The sequence below is a fragment of the Ictalurus furcatus genome, chromosome 6, assembly GCF_023375685.1.
Source record: "Ictalurus furcatus strain D&B chromosome 6, Billie_1.0, whole genome shotgun sequence".
Classification (NCBI taxonomy): domain Eukaryota; kingdom Metazoa; phylum Chordata; class Actinopteri; order Siluriformes; family Ictaluridae; genus Ictalurus; species Ictalurus furcatus.
This window is the reverse complement of record NC_071260.1, coordinates 16,991,683-17,009,665: the sequence shown is the minus strand read 5'-3', so window position 1 is coordinate 17,009,665 and position 17,983 is coordinate 16,991,683. Positions and strand designations below refer to the sequence as shown.

Genomic DNA, 17,983 nt, shown 5'->3' with positions numbered 1-17,983 from the left:
GTCACTGTGACCCCTTCAGTCTCTCTAACCGTTTCTTTCATTTGTTACATATTTCATTTAATCACTGCCTATTTCCACTGCTGAATAATTAGCAAGATTTGATGGTAATGTTAGTCTTCCCACAGTCCCGCACAAACGTGCACTTCTTTGTAACGTCTTTTATTTTTTATGACAGATGTGTTATATGAGTCCTTCACATTAGAACAAGGTGGTGAATTGTTAATGTTGAATTATGGATTACATAAGTCTGGATCAGGCAGCGTTGCATGTTATATTCATGGTTTCTTTTACTGTAGATAACATGTAATTGTACTGATATATGGTCTCATTACAGTTTCTTAGTTTAGTTCAATTACAGTCTCTTTGCAACAGTGTGGTTTGAGTGACATTTCTTTCCAAACTGTGGACTGTTGTGTTGTGACAGTGTGTGAATATACAAGTATGTGTGCTATGTATATGCAATACAATAATGCAGACTAAACACAATTTGCAATATTTAAATAATACAGTGCGATATACAATATACCATACAAGTACAGAATCATAAATAGCATATTAAGCCAAATAAGAGCAAGAAGAGATAAAATCCTCAATTAGACGAAGGTCAGAAAAAAATACACGCACGCACACACGCACATTTGAATTGATGGCTACGCCCCTGGATAAGTGCATGAGTGAGAGAGACAGCGCATGCGGTAGAGGTACTGTAGAGCAGAAGAGGCACGCGCTCAGGACGCAATCACAGAGCCGGCTGTAGATCCCAGAGCTGAACACAGAGTTAAAACAGCAATGTCAAGGTTTGTCTCTTTGGAATTGTTCTTTTTGTATGTGGCTGTTTTATAGTCTCTTTTGTACATTTCGTTGCGCATGTCTTTTCAGTAAAGTTATTTACGTGTCCCGAAGGTTTGGGTCTTAATGTGTCATATGAAACCATTATGAGTCAACTCAAGACTTCACATGACTCGAACAGATATCTAAAAGTTATCTAAAGTTTTTGTAAAGGTACAATGTGAAAAAAGGAAAGTCCTTCACCTTCACTTCGGGTCAGAGAGCTGCCACTTCAAATTCTTAAATGGCGCCGAAATCGAAAGTTAACTACACATACCAACGGTAGTGATGTGTCATTCGCGAACGAGTCGGATCTATGAGCCGGCTCCTTTCAGTAAACGATGTGAGCCGCCTCCCTACTGAGAGCTTAGTTTATTTATTTATTTATTTTAGTTTCTTATCTTAGTTTATTTATTATTTGTTTGTTTATTTTTTTTTAAAATTAAACTAATTAATAAATTTTTAGTAGGCTACAAGACAGAATAATAGCAGGTTCTTTTCGCCACACTGCTCGGCCACGCGCACTCTGAACACGCACAGACTGGATGTTACGTTAACGTGTACGTGCGTGTGACAATCACGTGTGATAACATTCTCCATTTTAATAGTTACACTTAATACATGCATTTTAATAACACAAACAACATAAAGGCAGAATGTAGAATTTGTAAGGTAAAATATCATATGGAGTAGGGTCTACTGACAACCCTCACAGCCTTATTAGACCTGTACATCCATCAGTGATTTGTTTAGTATAGTTTGTGTTTCGGATAGTTCAATATAAATAAAATGTTCAACACACGTGAAATAGTGTTTGATGTTTTTACATTATTTAAGGTTTTTATGCCAAACATAATGTAACACTATGTAAAATTATAAGGTTTAGTATAATTACATTGAATAATTTAAGTGATATATGTGCATACATACTAATCATAGGCCAAAATATTGCTAAATTTGGCTGAATTATAAAAGCCAGGAGTGGTACTAAATGAAGAGCCGTTTGGGAGCCGAAAGACCCGGCTCTTATTGCTGAGCTGAGCTGAATGATCTGGCTCACTAAAAAGAGCTGGAACTCCCAAAACTAAGAAATGGACTGGTCAGAAGTGGCTTAAAGTTAAAGTAAAAGTAGACATTTTTGTAGTTGCCTATACAAGCTAATTAAAACAATAAGAAATTAGGAACTGAAACAACTAACTTGGTTACATCTATTGCATCAGCAGCTTCACATGGGTACAAATAACCAGGCTTTGTTTTATCCTTCAGGTTGAACAAACAAACACATACAGTGTATACAGTGGAGACGATGTTATTTACACTAAACATGCGTTTAATATTTTGTTTATGTCACTAACAGTGGTAGCCCAATTAGTAGAATAATTCTTTCTTTCTTTCTTTCTTTCTTTTATATGGTATATACACAATGGAGTTCAAAGTCTGAGAACCACATTGAAAATCTGGGATTCTTTTATGAGGTTTTGTACAAATTTCTGAAGTCCATGCCAGCTTGAGTGCACACAATTCCAAATACTAAGATACTGAAATTCATCTAAATATTTCAAAGATTCTACATTTTCACTCAAGTTGATGTCAATAATATAATTTGCAGAGTAAATTGTTGTATTAAATTAGAAAAGAATGCAAAATAAAATCGTTAGTGGACTTTGGACCGCACTAAATACACGCAGCAGTTACGGTTACAGGAACACCCGAACACCTGCTCATTCATGCAGTTCAGCAATCAGCCAATCGCTTAGCAACAGCACAATACACAAAATCATGCAGATACAGGTCAAGAGCTTTATGTTTACATCAAACATCAGAATGGGAAACAATGTGATCTCTGTGACTTTGACTGTTGTAGAGATTAGAATGGTGTGAAAAACAAAACAAAAAACATACTGTGAGCAGAGGGTCTGCAGGCTAAAACATATTCTTGATGAGGGAGATCAAAGGAGAATGCCCAGACTGGTTTGAGCTGACAGGAAGTCGATAGTAACTCAAATAATTACTCTTGACAACCACACTGAGGAAAAAAGCATCTCAGAATATACAACACCTCAAACCTCGAGGGGGATGGACTACAATGGCAGAAGAGCACATCCTGTCAGTCAAGAACAAGAATCTGAAGCTATTATGGGCACAGACTCACTGAAACTGGACAGATGTGATCTTCTGCTGTTGTAGCTCATCCACCGCAAGGTTTGATGTTTTGTGCATGTGTGATTATATGAGTTACTACAGCCTTCCTGGCAGCTCGATCCAGTCTGGCCATATTCCTCTGACCTCATCCCCTAACCTAATCAGCAAGGCATTTCCACCCACAAAACTATTGCTTACTCATTGTTTTCTTTTCTCTCCAGTTTGTGTAAACTCAAGAGACTGTTGTGTGTGGAAATTCCCAGGAGATCAGCAGTGTCTGAAATACTCAAACCAGCCTGTCTTGTACCAGTATACATGCCACGATCAAAGATGGTTGATGTGAACATCAACCTACGCTCTTGACCTGTATCTGCAAGATTTTTTTTACATCGCGTTACTTCCACTTGATTGGCTGATTAGATTAGATAACTGCATGAATGTGTAAAGGTGTACAAGGTGTACAATAAAGTGGACAGCGAGTGTATGTCTGTGTTTTTCACATTACGTCAGAGCAATAAACACCAATGTGGCACAGTAGAATGAACATGGGGCACAGGGTCAGTGTGATCAGGGAGATAACAAAGCTGAATATGCTGGTTTGCATCCAATGGCTGTGTGTGTGTGTGTGTGTGGAGAAAAAGAGTTCTGTTGAACTGTTGAACTGATTCATTTGTTGAACATCAATAATTTCCTGTTATCCACACAAGGTCCAGTGACCAACCCCCCCAGATTTCTGTTAACTTTATGTTGGAGAGAAAATGCAGACATAATATGAGTGTAGCATTATATTGTATTCTTCAATACGAGGCTTTTGATTTGACTATACACATGATGGACTGCATAATAAAGTAGGATATTTTCCATAAAACACCGCTAATATTACATGAGGTGTAATAAACAATTATATTAAATCAAGTCCACACTACCTCCTCTGAAAAAGTATCTTCCTAGTTATTTCAAATCAGGAGAGGCTACATAGACTAAAGAACAACAATTTGCTTCTCCTAACTACACCGCTTTTCACAAAGCAGTATACTAGCATACTTGTGTATTAGCTTAAGAAAAAACAACAATGGCTGTGGTCAGCACTAAAACTTTAAGGTCAGGTGTAAGGGACCACTCCAGCTTCTTAGTAATGATGCTGACGGCTAGTGAGTTGTAGACTGAAATATTACAGTGTGCCGAATCTGCCAAATATGGTGCTGATACTGTAGTACAGACACATCCACGCATCGGCACCGTCATCAACCATTGGTGTCAATCTCTAAGACAAGACAAACCACAAAGCAACATATACACATTCACATGCATAGCAAACTCTCTCTTGGATTCATGCAGCACTTCGTCACTGATTCAGTCCGGGCTTAGAGAAATCACGATTGTGTGATTGGGATGTTCATATTCATTTGTGGAGAACACAGCATTCAAAATGACAACTAGGGCTACAGAGAGCTGTGTCATTCTTACAGCACAGCTAGCTAACAGCAGAAAGGGAAAAGTCCCATGGTTCAGACACGCCTCCTTGTGATTTACACCAGTGAAAGCTTAGCCATGTTAAATTGTGTTACATTCTAATGCTTCAGATCCAGGTCTACTACTACTCTGACCAGTATAAAGCTATTACTGAAGATGATTGAATGAATGAATGAAACATACATAAAATATTCAATGGAATGAAATAAACCATAGAAATACAGAATAATTCACTCATTTAAAATTTAAACAGGCCTAAATAAATTTAAAAAGTTCAAAATGGTTGCTCCTAGTTTTTATCTATGCAATTCTCCATAGCTACATAGCTGTTTGTTAAAGCTAAATGTAAAGAGCAATGTCCAGCAATTTTCTTAACATGTGTAAATATTTGTATTAACATAAAAAGATTCAACAACTGAGACATAAAGTGAACAAGTTTCACAGACATGTGACGAACAGAAATTGAATATTGAGTCCCTGAACAGTAACTCACAGTGTTTAATATTGTTTTTGCTTAACTAATATGGATTACATCACTGATATGTGCTATATGTTAATATGTATTTTGAGTATTCTGGCCTCCATTGTTATTTTTTGGTGGACAGTAACGAAGTAAATGTAATTCGTTACTGTACTTAAAATAGCTTTTTTGCATATGTTTACTTTACTGAAGTATTTCTATTTGGGGATACTTTTTACTTTAACTACACTACATTTCAAAGTCAAATATCATACTTTTGTCATACAAATATCATACTCTACTACATTTTGCGAAATCAGTTGTTGCTTTTTATTTATGAGGGGATAAAAACTTAACTGGTCAAATTAAGAAGCATGTGGCAAGCCACCAATCAGGGTACAGCGCACGCTTTGTTTTGAACTTGTTTTGGTTGCCCCTGTTGGCGGTATCTACCTAGCACAAACATACGATTCAACATCAGTGCAACAGCATAACATTTTGAACGTGCCAATACCCTCATAAATGATGGAAGAAACTCCTGACTTTAACTTGCCACAACACCCATGGCCTTATTTGCATGATTTTACTGAAGTAGTTGAAAAGAAGAACGAGTTCTTCATTTTTAAGAGGCTTCTCTGCCTGCTTCTGCCCTGTATAATTTCTTCTTACAAGAATTCTCCTTCCAATCTAAGGAAACATCTAATCTAACCCTAACCCTAACCCTAGAGCTCAACCATTTTCATTCTGGTGGTCATTTTTTAAATGAATAATCTGACAGTAAATTGCAGAAAACTGGTTCAATGTGTATGTTGTTAAAATAAATGCAATGTTACCATGAACATTGTATGCATGGATAGTTAGCTAAGTACTCTAGGCTGATTGGTAACACTGCAACCCAAAGCGGCAATAGCAACGCAGGCTTTAGCTATTTTTTTCCATTCGTCAGCTAAGTTAGCTGAAGTTTGTAGTATTTTAAGCTTTTCAGGCTGAGTGCTCTGATATTGTGAAATGACAATCAATTGATGTTAACACCTTATGTTGGAGTATAAATTATATTTTAAACTGAGTTGATTAAGTCTTGTGACAAAAATGATAATAGGACATTATAGCCATAATAAATCAGTACGTTGAATACTTAATTATATTTGAAGGCAAATACTTTTGTACTTTTACTCAAGTGAAAGTTTAAAGGGAGCACTTCTACTTTTACTGGAGTAATATTTTACCTTGGGTAGCGCTACTTTAACTCAAGTACATGGTTTGTGTACTTCATCCACCACTGACCTGAACAAAGGGGTGGGGGGGGGGGGTTCTCGATCACATCTGGGAGGACACATGGTTACATGTAATTTTCCACTGCAGGGATGGTCAGCTGTCCTTCCTGTCTCCCTGTAGCACTGTCTTAGGCGTCTTACATTACAGACATTGCAGTTTATTGCTCTGGCCACATCTGCAGTCCTCATGCCTCCCTGCAGCAGGTCTATGGCATGTTCACACAGGTGAGCAGGAACCCTAGACACCTTTCTTCTGGGGTTTTTCATAGTCAGTATAAAGGTCTATTTAGTGTCCTAAGTTATTGTAACTGTGACCTTAATTGCCTACCGCCTGTAAACTTTTAGTGACTTATGGATATCCACAGCTGCATGTGCAATAAGTGTTCATGGTCCATTGAACAAGCATGAAAAACGTTGTTTAAACACTTTTCAAAAAAGATCTGTAAAGCTTATTTGGATTTAACAAAATTATTTTTAAAATACAGTCTCCTGAAAAAGCGAGGTTTCTTTTTTTGCTGAGTTTATATCATACAGTGACAAAGACCACATAAGCATATCTATTTAAGATTTCTTGACATCTAGGCTGATATGTGATAATTTTGTCTCCCAGTTCCCAGACCTGTACATGTGACAGTAGATGATTTGTCTTGTTCCAATTTAGGTGTATCCTGGAGCCAATTTTTGCAAAGAATGACAAGAATGGGCTATAGGATATGAGTAGATATCTTAACGTGAAAGGTTTTGACTACAACTGTATTAGCTTATACTTAGCTTGTTTCCAAAATACAAAAACTGCATTTGAAATAGGCTGGTGTATATGTTTGAAGGCTAACCTTTTTTTCTTTCTTTTAGGTCTGCTATTGTGGTGTGGCTCTTGGCTGTGTCATACATGGGTAAGCCAATGTTTGCATAGTTTCAGATATCAGACATTGGATATCCCGACAGGACAAATGAAATCCTAACAATAGCTGAGGCTAATGCAACTCTAAATAATAATCACAACTGAGATAAAAAGGAAGATACGAGGCAAACATTGCTATTCTTTCCCAGATGTAGTGACAGAATAGTTGATTTTTTATAGTATGTGCTAATTTAAAGACATCTCTTCTACATCTAGCTCACATTCTAGTGAGTGAAAGTCTTTTTACAATACACAGTTACACAAGGTGTTTCCCCACCTAACTGAAGCTAATATTATGTTGTATTAACAAAGTGATTACAGAGAGTTCTGTAATGACTCAGACTTTAGGTTTGAATGAATGTGGGAACCAGGGAGTGTTTATGGTAGCTAACACAAAATTATGATCTAGTCCTTGTAATAAAGGAAGTAGTCTTTGTAAACCGAGATACTTGAAGTGAAAAAAGAACAACGTTTGACACCAAAGAATACTAATAAGTAGATGTCTGCGAACTGTTTTCTTCATTGAGCTTTGTCAGTATACTTGGACTTACAGTGGGGGAAATAAGTAATTAATGTGTCAACTTTTTTTTCAGTAAATATATTTCCAATGAGACTATTCACATAAAATTTTCACCAGACTTTGGTATTAATTCAAGAAATCTACACATATAAAGAAAACCAAACATTAACGTCCATAAATAAGTTATGTGTAATAAAGTGGAATAACACAGGAAAAAAAGTATTAAACACGCCAACTGAAATGTATTTAATACTTAGTGGAGAAGCCTTTGTTTATATATATATATATATATATATATATATATATATATATATATATATATATATATATATATAACTATATATAAGCATATCTATTGCTCTTCTTTGTTAAGCCCTTTGCTTAATTAAAAAGATTTGAAAAAATAAATCTAAAATGTGGCATGTACAATATGTTTGGGAAGTAGAAATCACATCCTCCCGATGTTTCTTGTAGCCTTGTAGTCTTTCTATTCATGCACTGGGAACTTCCATCATCTCTTAATTATTAATGCATTGTTAATTATTTATATTTACCCTCACTGTCCACTTTATTAGGAACACCTGTACACCTGCACATTCATGCAGTAATGTCATCAGCCAATCATGTGGCAGCAATGCAATGCAAAAAAATCCTGAAGATACAGGTCAAGAGCTTCAGTTAATGTGCACATCAGAATGAAGAAAAAGTGTGATCTTTAACTGCATGGATAACTGGATGAATGAGCAGGTGTACAGGTGTTCCTAATAAAGCTGCCAGGAGAATGTATTAATTATTTGTCTTGCCTGCATTGCTTTATTCTACTGTCTGACTTATTCAGATATTCAAGTATGAGGATTGGAAAGGCCTTTCCTAAACCTTTATTTAGTCCATTTAGGAGTTCATGGTTAATTTTGAGACTACCAGACATTAGTTTCCAAGATTTGTTGGCATTTAGTAGAATCCATTCTTCTCCACTGTCTACTTTCATAATATATTCTGTGCCACTGGATGCCACTCATTGCCAAAGCAGAATACTTCAATGATTATATGTTTCCTTCACATGCTTTTCAGTTACTTAGTGGTTAGAGCCCTAGAGCCTAGTGTCTTTATTTCATCAGACAATACTTGTTTGTGAAATGACTGGCTTATGTAACCTACATGTTTTAAACATGCAGATAAGGTTTTCTTCCTCTTTTGTAATGTTAGTATTAAGTAACTCTACACTGTACTGGCTAAGCCATCCTGAACCTTTTTTCAGTGATGTGAGGTTTTGCATTGAATACAAGACCAGCCTAGGGGCAGTTCTATCAGAGATTTATGCTTGTCTTCCAGATCTTGTCCCAACAGTTACTTTATTATCACTGACTAAATACATTTCAGGAGGTTCAAATTCAGAGCAGGAAGTGATTAGAGGGTACTGGGGAAACTCTGGGGTTGTTTTCATCTGATTTGGATTAAGGCTTATCAAGTTAGTCAGGTTCTGATACCTAACATAATAATAGTAATAATAATAATAATAATAATAATAACAACAACAACATCAACAACAACAACAATACTAACTGCAATTGTGGATTAATTGTAAGGGTGCTAAAGCTTTTGCACATGCCACGAATTTCCCCAGTAGCTAAATTCACACACGCAAAAAAAACAACCCCTAATTAAAGAGCTACTGTGAACAAGCCATTAGTCACATCATGATGTTCTCTGGGAGATGTTAGAAATAATATTACCATCTTACTACATCCTTTCTATAATTTCTTCAGAATTTATTTAGTATTCTCTATTTATACTGCAGAATAAACAAAATGTGCAGTACAGTTATCATATTGTTGCATTATCAATTAGCACAATCTTTCATGTTTTTCATCTGAAGTATATGTATTCAATCTGCTAATCTCTTAATGTTGCAGACAGCAGAGCAGCAGAGCAAATCCAGAATATGAGTGTCTCTACCGGGGAGAATGTGATATTGCCATGCCCTTGCCCTGAAGATACTAAGAACCTCGTATGGCAGATTGGCGAAGAGATAGTTGTGAATCACTGTTGTGAGAAGAAAGATCCACTACATGAATCCTATGTGAATAGGACCCAAGTCTTCCTGTCATTTTCAAAAGGAAACTGCTCGCTACTTCTCCGTGATGTGTCCAATAACGATAAGAGGACATTTACATGTTATATTTTTGATCAGGAAAAAAGACTAAAACACATGCATGAAGTTAGACTGATAGTTGAAGGTAAGCTATTAAACACTGAGGTTCTTTGAATTTCTGTTTAGAGCGCATGTTGATGAAGCAGCACTGGATTCTATTGTGTAGAAATGCTAAATGGTTGGTAATGTAATGACATTGTTGTCATTGTTCTGATGCCATTTTTACAGTTGCGAAGGAAAGTAACAGAAGCACTATAAATGATCCGTCTACTACAAGTGAGTACAGTATTTAATCTATTTTGAAATATGGCCATAGTTCTTCCTTAGGTCTTTTTATGTTCTTAAGAATGATCCTCATAGTAATTGAATGTGATAAGAAACCTGAAACAAAACTGATATTCGAAACAGAAATCTATTTCAGCCAGAATCCTGATCAATATTCATCATGCCCCCAAGCAATGAAACAGCCACATTTATCTGCGTGTTGTTTTGTTTTTAGCAGAGAGTCACGATGAACCTCATAGAGGATTTTCAGTTGGAGTTCCCTTATCACTGGTAATGATACTGGTAATCCTGGCTGGACTGATTGTGGTACTTCTTATCAGAAAGCATCAGCAGAGAAGACCAAGAATGGTACAAAATGTTTATTTTATTTCATAGTTTGGTGGGAAGCTAAAATCATTGCTTGTCAGTAACCAAAACAAACACCATAACAGATACAGTCCTGAAAAACTGCTGAGTTTTGAAATTCAACTGCACAGTTACCTACTACTGTTTTAAATTGTAATTAAATTGATGTACTGCTCAAGGATGTTACTTAATCTTTTTCTGGTTACTTGTAACTAAGTACTCATATAAAATTCAAGCTAACCTCACAGTTTCCATATACAGCAATATATGTGTAATAATGGTTAATTAAGATTTTTCTTAATGTTATAGGAGGTGAAACAAGATCCACAAGCAAAACTGCCTATAATGGACCACACACCTGTGTGACTAATAACATGACACATTTTGGGTGAGCCAATAATTATGGCATGAATTCACTGTGAAGACCACATGGAAAATGATCTGATCACCAACACAGGGCATTATAAATCTGTAGACATATCAATATCCTTCTTTTTACTTCCGTAAAAAATCGCTGTAATATAGTCCTTGCTTGTTTAAAGGTACATACATATTGGTATTTACATACATTTAACTGTCAGATGCCTGCATCCAAAGTTACTTAACAGTGAGCCAGAATCCAATAAAAACACTGAGCTGGCAGGCTCCTAAGGTGCTTGCTGAATCGTCCAGAGATTTCAAATTCAAATCCTGATGATACATGTATGTGGAGGAGGGTAGATATGTCTATCCTCACATGACTTGGAGGTAGCACATGCTAGCTTTCACCCTCCCTGGTTAGGAGCTGTCATATTATAGGGAAGTGCTGACTAGTGGGTGGGAATTGGCAAAGAAAAAAGCAAAACCTTCAACTGTCAGTGGAGATGAAAGTGCTGCAAGATTTATAATCAACCACAAACAAATGTAGAGAAGTACCAATTTTATATTTAGTATTTTCATGACTGGAATCAATATTCAATTGGGTTTAACATATTTTCTAGTCCACTGCCATATTGTATCCCATGAATGGCCATCTCCAAATCTGCAGCTGACACTGTCTGGGGGTGAACGAGTGGTCCATGAGTAATTGGGCATGCAAGGGTGTAAAAGTGAGCAATTGGGACAGTCCTCAAAACTTCATTACGCTCCAGTTGTGTTCAGCACAATGCTTTTACAATGGCTTGGCATTCAGTGATATTGGCAGAGAGTCACGAAACTGTACAGTCATCAGTTAAGCATTTTTGCCGATTAATACAATGTTAATCTTTCCATTTGGAAAAAAAAGAAAAAAAGAATGACAGTTATAATAATATTGTCAAGCCTACTAAAAACAAATTGCTTAATATCACAGCAACATATTTGGAGGGTGAAATCAGCTGATTGCTCTCATTATATAATTATGAAAAGATGTACAGTTTTTTTACAAGATTTGTTTCACATAAGATATTCTAAGGCTGCTTTATGACAAGTTTAGGCCTCTGCCTTGCTCTTAACAAAGCCATCTGCTGTGATTGGTCCTCATAAATAATCACAAAAAAGGTTTTGGGTAAAAGACCTCTTCTGAGTTTGCAACAATGTGGGGCTCACCATAGAGTGCAGAAAGTTCACATACAGGGCACATATGAACATTTGAAGCATAAAATGAGAACCGGGACACCTTATAACCTTGCCGACCTTCCAGTCATGTGTAGATGAGGGCCATGAGGCTGTAGTTGTGCTGTTCAGAACAGTGTCAGTGTGTGATGTTGATTGATAGGACACAAATTGCTTCAAAGCACATCTCCATTTCACTTTTTGCTGCATAAAATTGCAGCAGACGCTTGCTGAGAATCTTTTGGTTACTGTGAAGATGTCATATAGTGGAATGTACATTCCAACAGCCAGTACACAGTAAATTGGAAAAAGTGGGAATCTGTGCATCTCTGAACAAATGCATAATATAATTTCTGCATGAAGCACTAACTGGTGCTACAAATGTGATTTACACTTGAATGATATGTGGTTAAGTGATTTTCATGTGAAAATATTTACTTTCCCCCCAGTAATAATCTCTTTGTAATTTAAGTAAGCTTGGCTTTTTCCTGGGCAGGAAGCCCAGAACAGGAAAAAACAAGTATCAGTGTTGACATCTGAAATGAGTAGGTTTAACAAGATGAGAACAGGAGATCATTTTTCATTTATTAACATTTAATAACTTATTACCTTATACCTTTTATTTTGTCAGTGAACCTCCCTTCACAAAATATTAATAGATTAATAATAAATTGATGTAAGAAATAAAGAAAACTAGTTAAAGAGTGCAAAGAAACTCTGGTTAAATCAGGGAAAATGATGGGCTATACCTTGGACCTCTGTACCAGCTGCTGCATTACAATATACTTACTACTTCTAGTTTCAAAGGTCACCGGTACTTGATATCTCCCATCTGTAAATTATAAAGGAGATACTATATGTACAGAAAATACGATGGCCCCCATTTTTATTTCGTGCAATTATTGGAAGCTTTCAGTTATATGCAGTTTGTGTAGTGTTGATCGGCATCTGCGTTACCGGCATTACTACCGCACTTTTCATGTACACCTGGGCTTGTTTTCTTCGGGTATGTTTTTATTTTAATACTCCCTATGGGATATTTTGCTTGCTTGTATTTAATACAAACACAACACAATTGTGAAGTGTATTTTCATATGCCTGTAATGCTAATAAACTTTACAGTACTTTTCTATACTTGTGTCTTCTGTTAATTGATCTGATATATTCACAAACCAAGTCCTATAGCTAAATCCACACAAGATTCAGTTTATATATATATATATATGAATGACACTGACATATGGGTGTTTTTTAGTTACAGCCTAGATAAAAAGGGCCAAACTATAGGAGAGCAATGCTGTTTTTCAAGAAATAACAGTAGTGCTACTTCCTTTTTGCTACTGCTTCCATGTAGATCAAAGGTGAATAAGTAACTTAAAGGAGAGCTGATGTGTTCATTCTTAGCCATTTACTGAGAACATTGCAAGGACAGATTATGAATGTTGCACATGTTGTGAGTGTTCCTTATAACAGAAACAACACTGTAAAACCGGATAGTTCATTTAACTAAAAAAATTTGAGGAAACTAATTACCTCAAAATTTTTAAGTTGATAAATCACTTTCTTTAAGCCAAATACACTTAAATATAACAATTTTTTTTTACTCAAACTTGCTATATTTAAGTGTAATTGATTTATCAACTTAAAAATTTTGAGGTAATTAGTTTCCTCAAATTTTTTTAGTTAAATGAACTTATCCGGTTTTACAGTGAAGCAAGACTTTTTTGTTTAATGATTAATTGATTATTTGCTTGATTTTAACTGCCAGAACAGGGATATAAATAAGACCTGGAACTGCTTTTTGAATCAAATTCAGTGTGTTTCTTTGTTAGTCTTATATTTTACATATTGTTTCTGTTTGAATGTATTACTTCTTAGAAAATATGAAATGCTTAAATTAACAAAATAGTATATACGACAAGACATTTACACATGGCATTAAGGTTAGAAGGAAGCTGTTGTATTCAGGAATTGTATGTCTGGTGAAACAGGAGGTCACATAAACTCTCCGATCTCATACAGGAAAAAATCTGTGACGTGCGAGTGCGCACGAGCATGTGTGTGTGTGTGTGTGTGTGTGTGTGTGTGTGTGTAAATACTCCAGTGTTAAACATTCTATCCATAGTTTCAGCTTTAGGGGGAAAAACCAGATATTTTTGTTCCATTCATTAAGTGGTTTTGGAAAGTCCCCTTCTCTACAAAACTAAGCCTGGACCTTATAATCATGTCACACTTTCAAACTGACCAAAGCAATACATTAAACCTTTTCTTAGTGATTTTAAAATGTTTATTAAAATAAATAAAAGGTTCAGTATACTGTAATGTCCAAACAGGTACTTGATAGCCCTCTGTTCGATAAACCACTCATAGCAAACAGAAGCAGTTCTTCCTACCCTCCTGGTCTAAAGTTAGAGTCAAGTGTACGTGTTAGTTCAAAGATCTTATGGATATTCTGCAACCCACATATTCTGTTTGACATCCTAGAGAGTCAACATCCTCTATAATAGCTCATAAAACATTCCTATCTTTATCGGCATGATGTTTGGTAACTTTTGATAAACAAGACTCAATGGCATGTTTAATTATCATTACACATGGGTTCTGTTCAGGGTTTCAGAGAGCCCAAGGCTTTCTGTGTTTGTCAAACAAATGAAATATATTTTGTTTATGTATACCATATATGACAGATAACTCATTAGACATGCTATAACGTCTTTAAGTAATAATGTTTTATGGTCATATATACAGATTTCATCACCTTCCTGAAATTGGCATGGGTTAAACCTTTGATTATTTCATGTCTTTTTAATTTTTAAATTTAAGTTTTTTAAAATTATTATTAGGGGCTAAACACCAAAGGTGTGTAGGCAACCTATTGTAATTGTATGTTACAGGGGGCCAAGCACCAAAAGGGTGTAGGTACTTTATTGAAATAGTATGTTTCTTATTGTCATCATTAATATTATTGTACCCTAATATGGGCGTGTCTGTCATCCCATAGAACACTTGAATCATCAAATATGGATTACAAAACTTGAACAAAACTTGTTTTATGGACTTTTGATATGTGGGGCAGTTCAGCCATAATGTACAAATTTAAGGGTGAAGTTGCCAAACAGGAAATGGGGGTATATGTGGAACTGTGATATATTCAGATCAAATGTTGTATGTGATTGAAGGACCAGGACCTGAGGGACTGCAAGAGGTTTGTCTAAATTCACCTCTAGGGGGTGCTATATCAATTTATATATTTAAATATCAATTAGTTAAACTGTTCATAACCGTTGAACTGCTCAACATCAACTCATGAATCTTGTTTCTGACGATTCTCTGAAAGGTGTCGTGTTCTCATAGTATCGTGAGTCTAACCCCAACAAAACTTGTTTATAAGATTTTTGATATGCAGAACGATTAATCCATAACACAAAAATGAATTTGATGGCAAATTAGCTAAACAAGTTGTGAGGCCATTTCCCAGGAATGCTTTTATGTATTGTCAGAAAACTTGGCACTAATTGATATTTATATATCAATAGGTTAAACTGTTCATAACCGTTGAACTGCTCAACATCAAATTATGAACCTTCTTTCTGACGATTCTCTGAAAGATGTCGTGTTCTCACACCATTGTAAGACTAACCACAACAAAACTTGTTTCTCATATTTTTGAGATGCAGAATGATTCATCCATAACGCAAAAATGCATTTTTTTTTTTTTGGCATATTTGCTAAACAAGATGTGAGGCCATTTCTCAGGAATGCTTTTATGTATTGTCAGAAAACTTGGCACATACAGTATGTTTAGCAGCATGGCCTGATGGCCTGATGAACAAACAAGTTTCGAGTACATTTGCAACTTGAGAGATCTACTGAAAACAGGAAGTGAGGCAATATCTCAGCAATGGCTTGATGTTTTGCCATCAAATTGAGTATATCCCCTTGGGAACAAGTGCTGATGGTCCTACAGGCTTCTGGTCTGTTAGGAGTTGGGCCAGAAAGTGCCTGGTCCCTTCTTCTTCTTCTTCTTCTTCTTCTTCTTAGTAGTAGTAGTGTAGTAGTAGTAGTATCATTACAATCAGTGAGGAAATAAATGCAAACGAAGGCAGTCTCAACTAGACATCAGATCTAACACATTACAAAGTACAGAAGAAAAAATAAGAACCAAACACCAGATCAAAAATCTTGGTTTCTGCTTTCCAAACAAAACATTAGTTGATAGGTTTCAACAAGAAATCATAATGTCGCTTTATTTATTTCATTTTCTGCAGATATATATATATATATATATATATATATATATATATATATATATATATATATATATATATATATATAGTGACACTGTGACCATACATGTTCACAAGCACAAGAATGTATCAAGGTGATTCTCATCACTCCTGCCATAGTTACATATGTAACTAGCTCTGATATGTATGAGCAATACTGAGCCTTCCAAATCCTTTGTCAGAAGACCATTATCAGGTTTGTGCATTAAAGAGCCAAGAGTTTGTATCTGAATTGTAGTAAAACTTACACACATAATCAAAATAAATTATTTGTCAAAACAACTGATGAGTGGTACAAACATGAAATCTAACAGGCAAAACCATTTTAATGTTCCCAAGGCACCAACTGATCACTTCTTGCCATATTGAATGTCAGGGCACAGATCAGATCAGGCGTGAAAAGAACCGCAACACAATTGCTTTTCTAACAGCTTTCACTGACCAGTGTAACTTTTGTAGTGGTGTAGATTTTATTTTTATTGTAAGAAACTTTTCCAGGAAGTTACTCAGCATTAACTTACCAACTTGTATTCTGGTATTCATGAGTCCCATATTGGTTTACATGTGTGTTATGCAACTAAAATATTTTCAGATCTTAAAAAAACTTAACCTGACATAGTCTACTGAACATTCTACTTTTATCTTTAAGAGTAAATAAATGAAAATTTATTAAAATGATACAAAACAGGAAAGTATAATTACTTCTGTACACTTTATTACTAAGCCAAAAAGATATATAACACGAGAAAATAAAGAATTATAAATGGATGATCACTGTATGAGGCAGTGGTTTAAATTGGGGAAGCCAAAAAGTAAATTTCAGGATGTACTGTCTGTATACGCAATATAAATGTGATGTCTGATATCATGAGGATTAATCCCCCTGACTGACAAGTTTCACTTCCCTGTCACATGATTGCTAGGTTGCTCTTTAGAGAGAGTGAATGATTCTCATTGTGTTTTCATGTGTGACTGTTGTGCATTATGTTACACATATCCTTTCTTTCATTAAAGAACGCAAAAGCCCTTTTTGTTACATGGTGCTGTTTAAATTTAGAAGAATGTGGCACAATTTTCCTTTGGAATGACATTTAGTGGAAAACTCAGTCAGTGGTAGTCCCCAGAAAAAAAGAAAAAAAAAAGTTATGTGAAACTCACTACTGAATGTCAAGAAAATGTGGATGTGTTTGAAAAATTCCCATGCTTAGATGTGATAAAAATATAACAAGGCTACACTACTTAACAATTTATGGCAAAATGGCATTTACATCAATTTATTTGTACCAAATATTTTTTTTTCATGTTTGATCATGTTTTGTCTGTATTTTATTTTTGTAAAAAGGGTAAAATATTTTGCATTCAATTGTTACTTGTAATCCAGTGATCAATCAAAATGCTGCATTTTGTTATATACATTTCTATCAACTTGCATTTGTCCATCCTGGACTGGTTCTTAGTTTGTCTGAAGTGGTTATAAGTTGCAAGACAGAAGCTGAAATACTTTACTGGTGTGTGTAAAACTTGTGTATTGGTATAGTATAATAAACTGATCTAAGATGAGCTGAGCTATTTTTTTTTTCATAAAAAAAGGGGAACTGCGAAATACCCACTAGTTTGGCTTCTTGGAAACTATGATATTAGCTTATCTACAGGTCAATCTCTTGGGAAACTACAGTTTCTACAGCATCACTGAAGTATAACAAGTATACCTATTTGCTTTGTCATACCAGCATGGAAATATTGTT

At 35.4% G+C, this 17,983-nt stretch overlaps 1 protein-coding gene across 1 annotated transcript; it reads left to right on the top strand.

Annotated features, from left to right (window-relative positions):
* Nucleotides 1–703: 703 nt before the first annotated feature.
* On the top strand, nucleotides 704–13,086 carry si:dkey-192g7.3 (uncharacterized). The gene is made up of 6 exons (XM_053626755.1): nucleotides 704–797; nucleotides 7,030–7,070; nucleotides 9,512–9,835; nucleotides 9,979–10,026; nucleotides 10,250–10,383; nucleotides 10,690–13,086. The coding sequence occupies exons 1-6, from the start codon at nucleotides 790–792 to the stop codon at nucleotides 10,744–10,746; spliced, it is 612 nt and encodes a 203-aa protein (XP_053482730.1). The 5' UTR covers nucleotides 704–789; the 3' UTR covers nucleotides 10,747–13,086.
* Nucleotides 13,087–17,983: the final 4,897 nt, after the last annotated feature.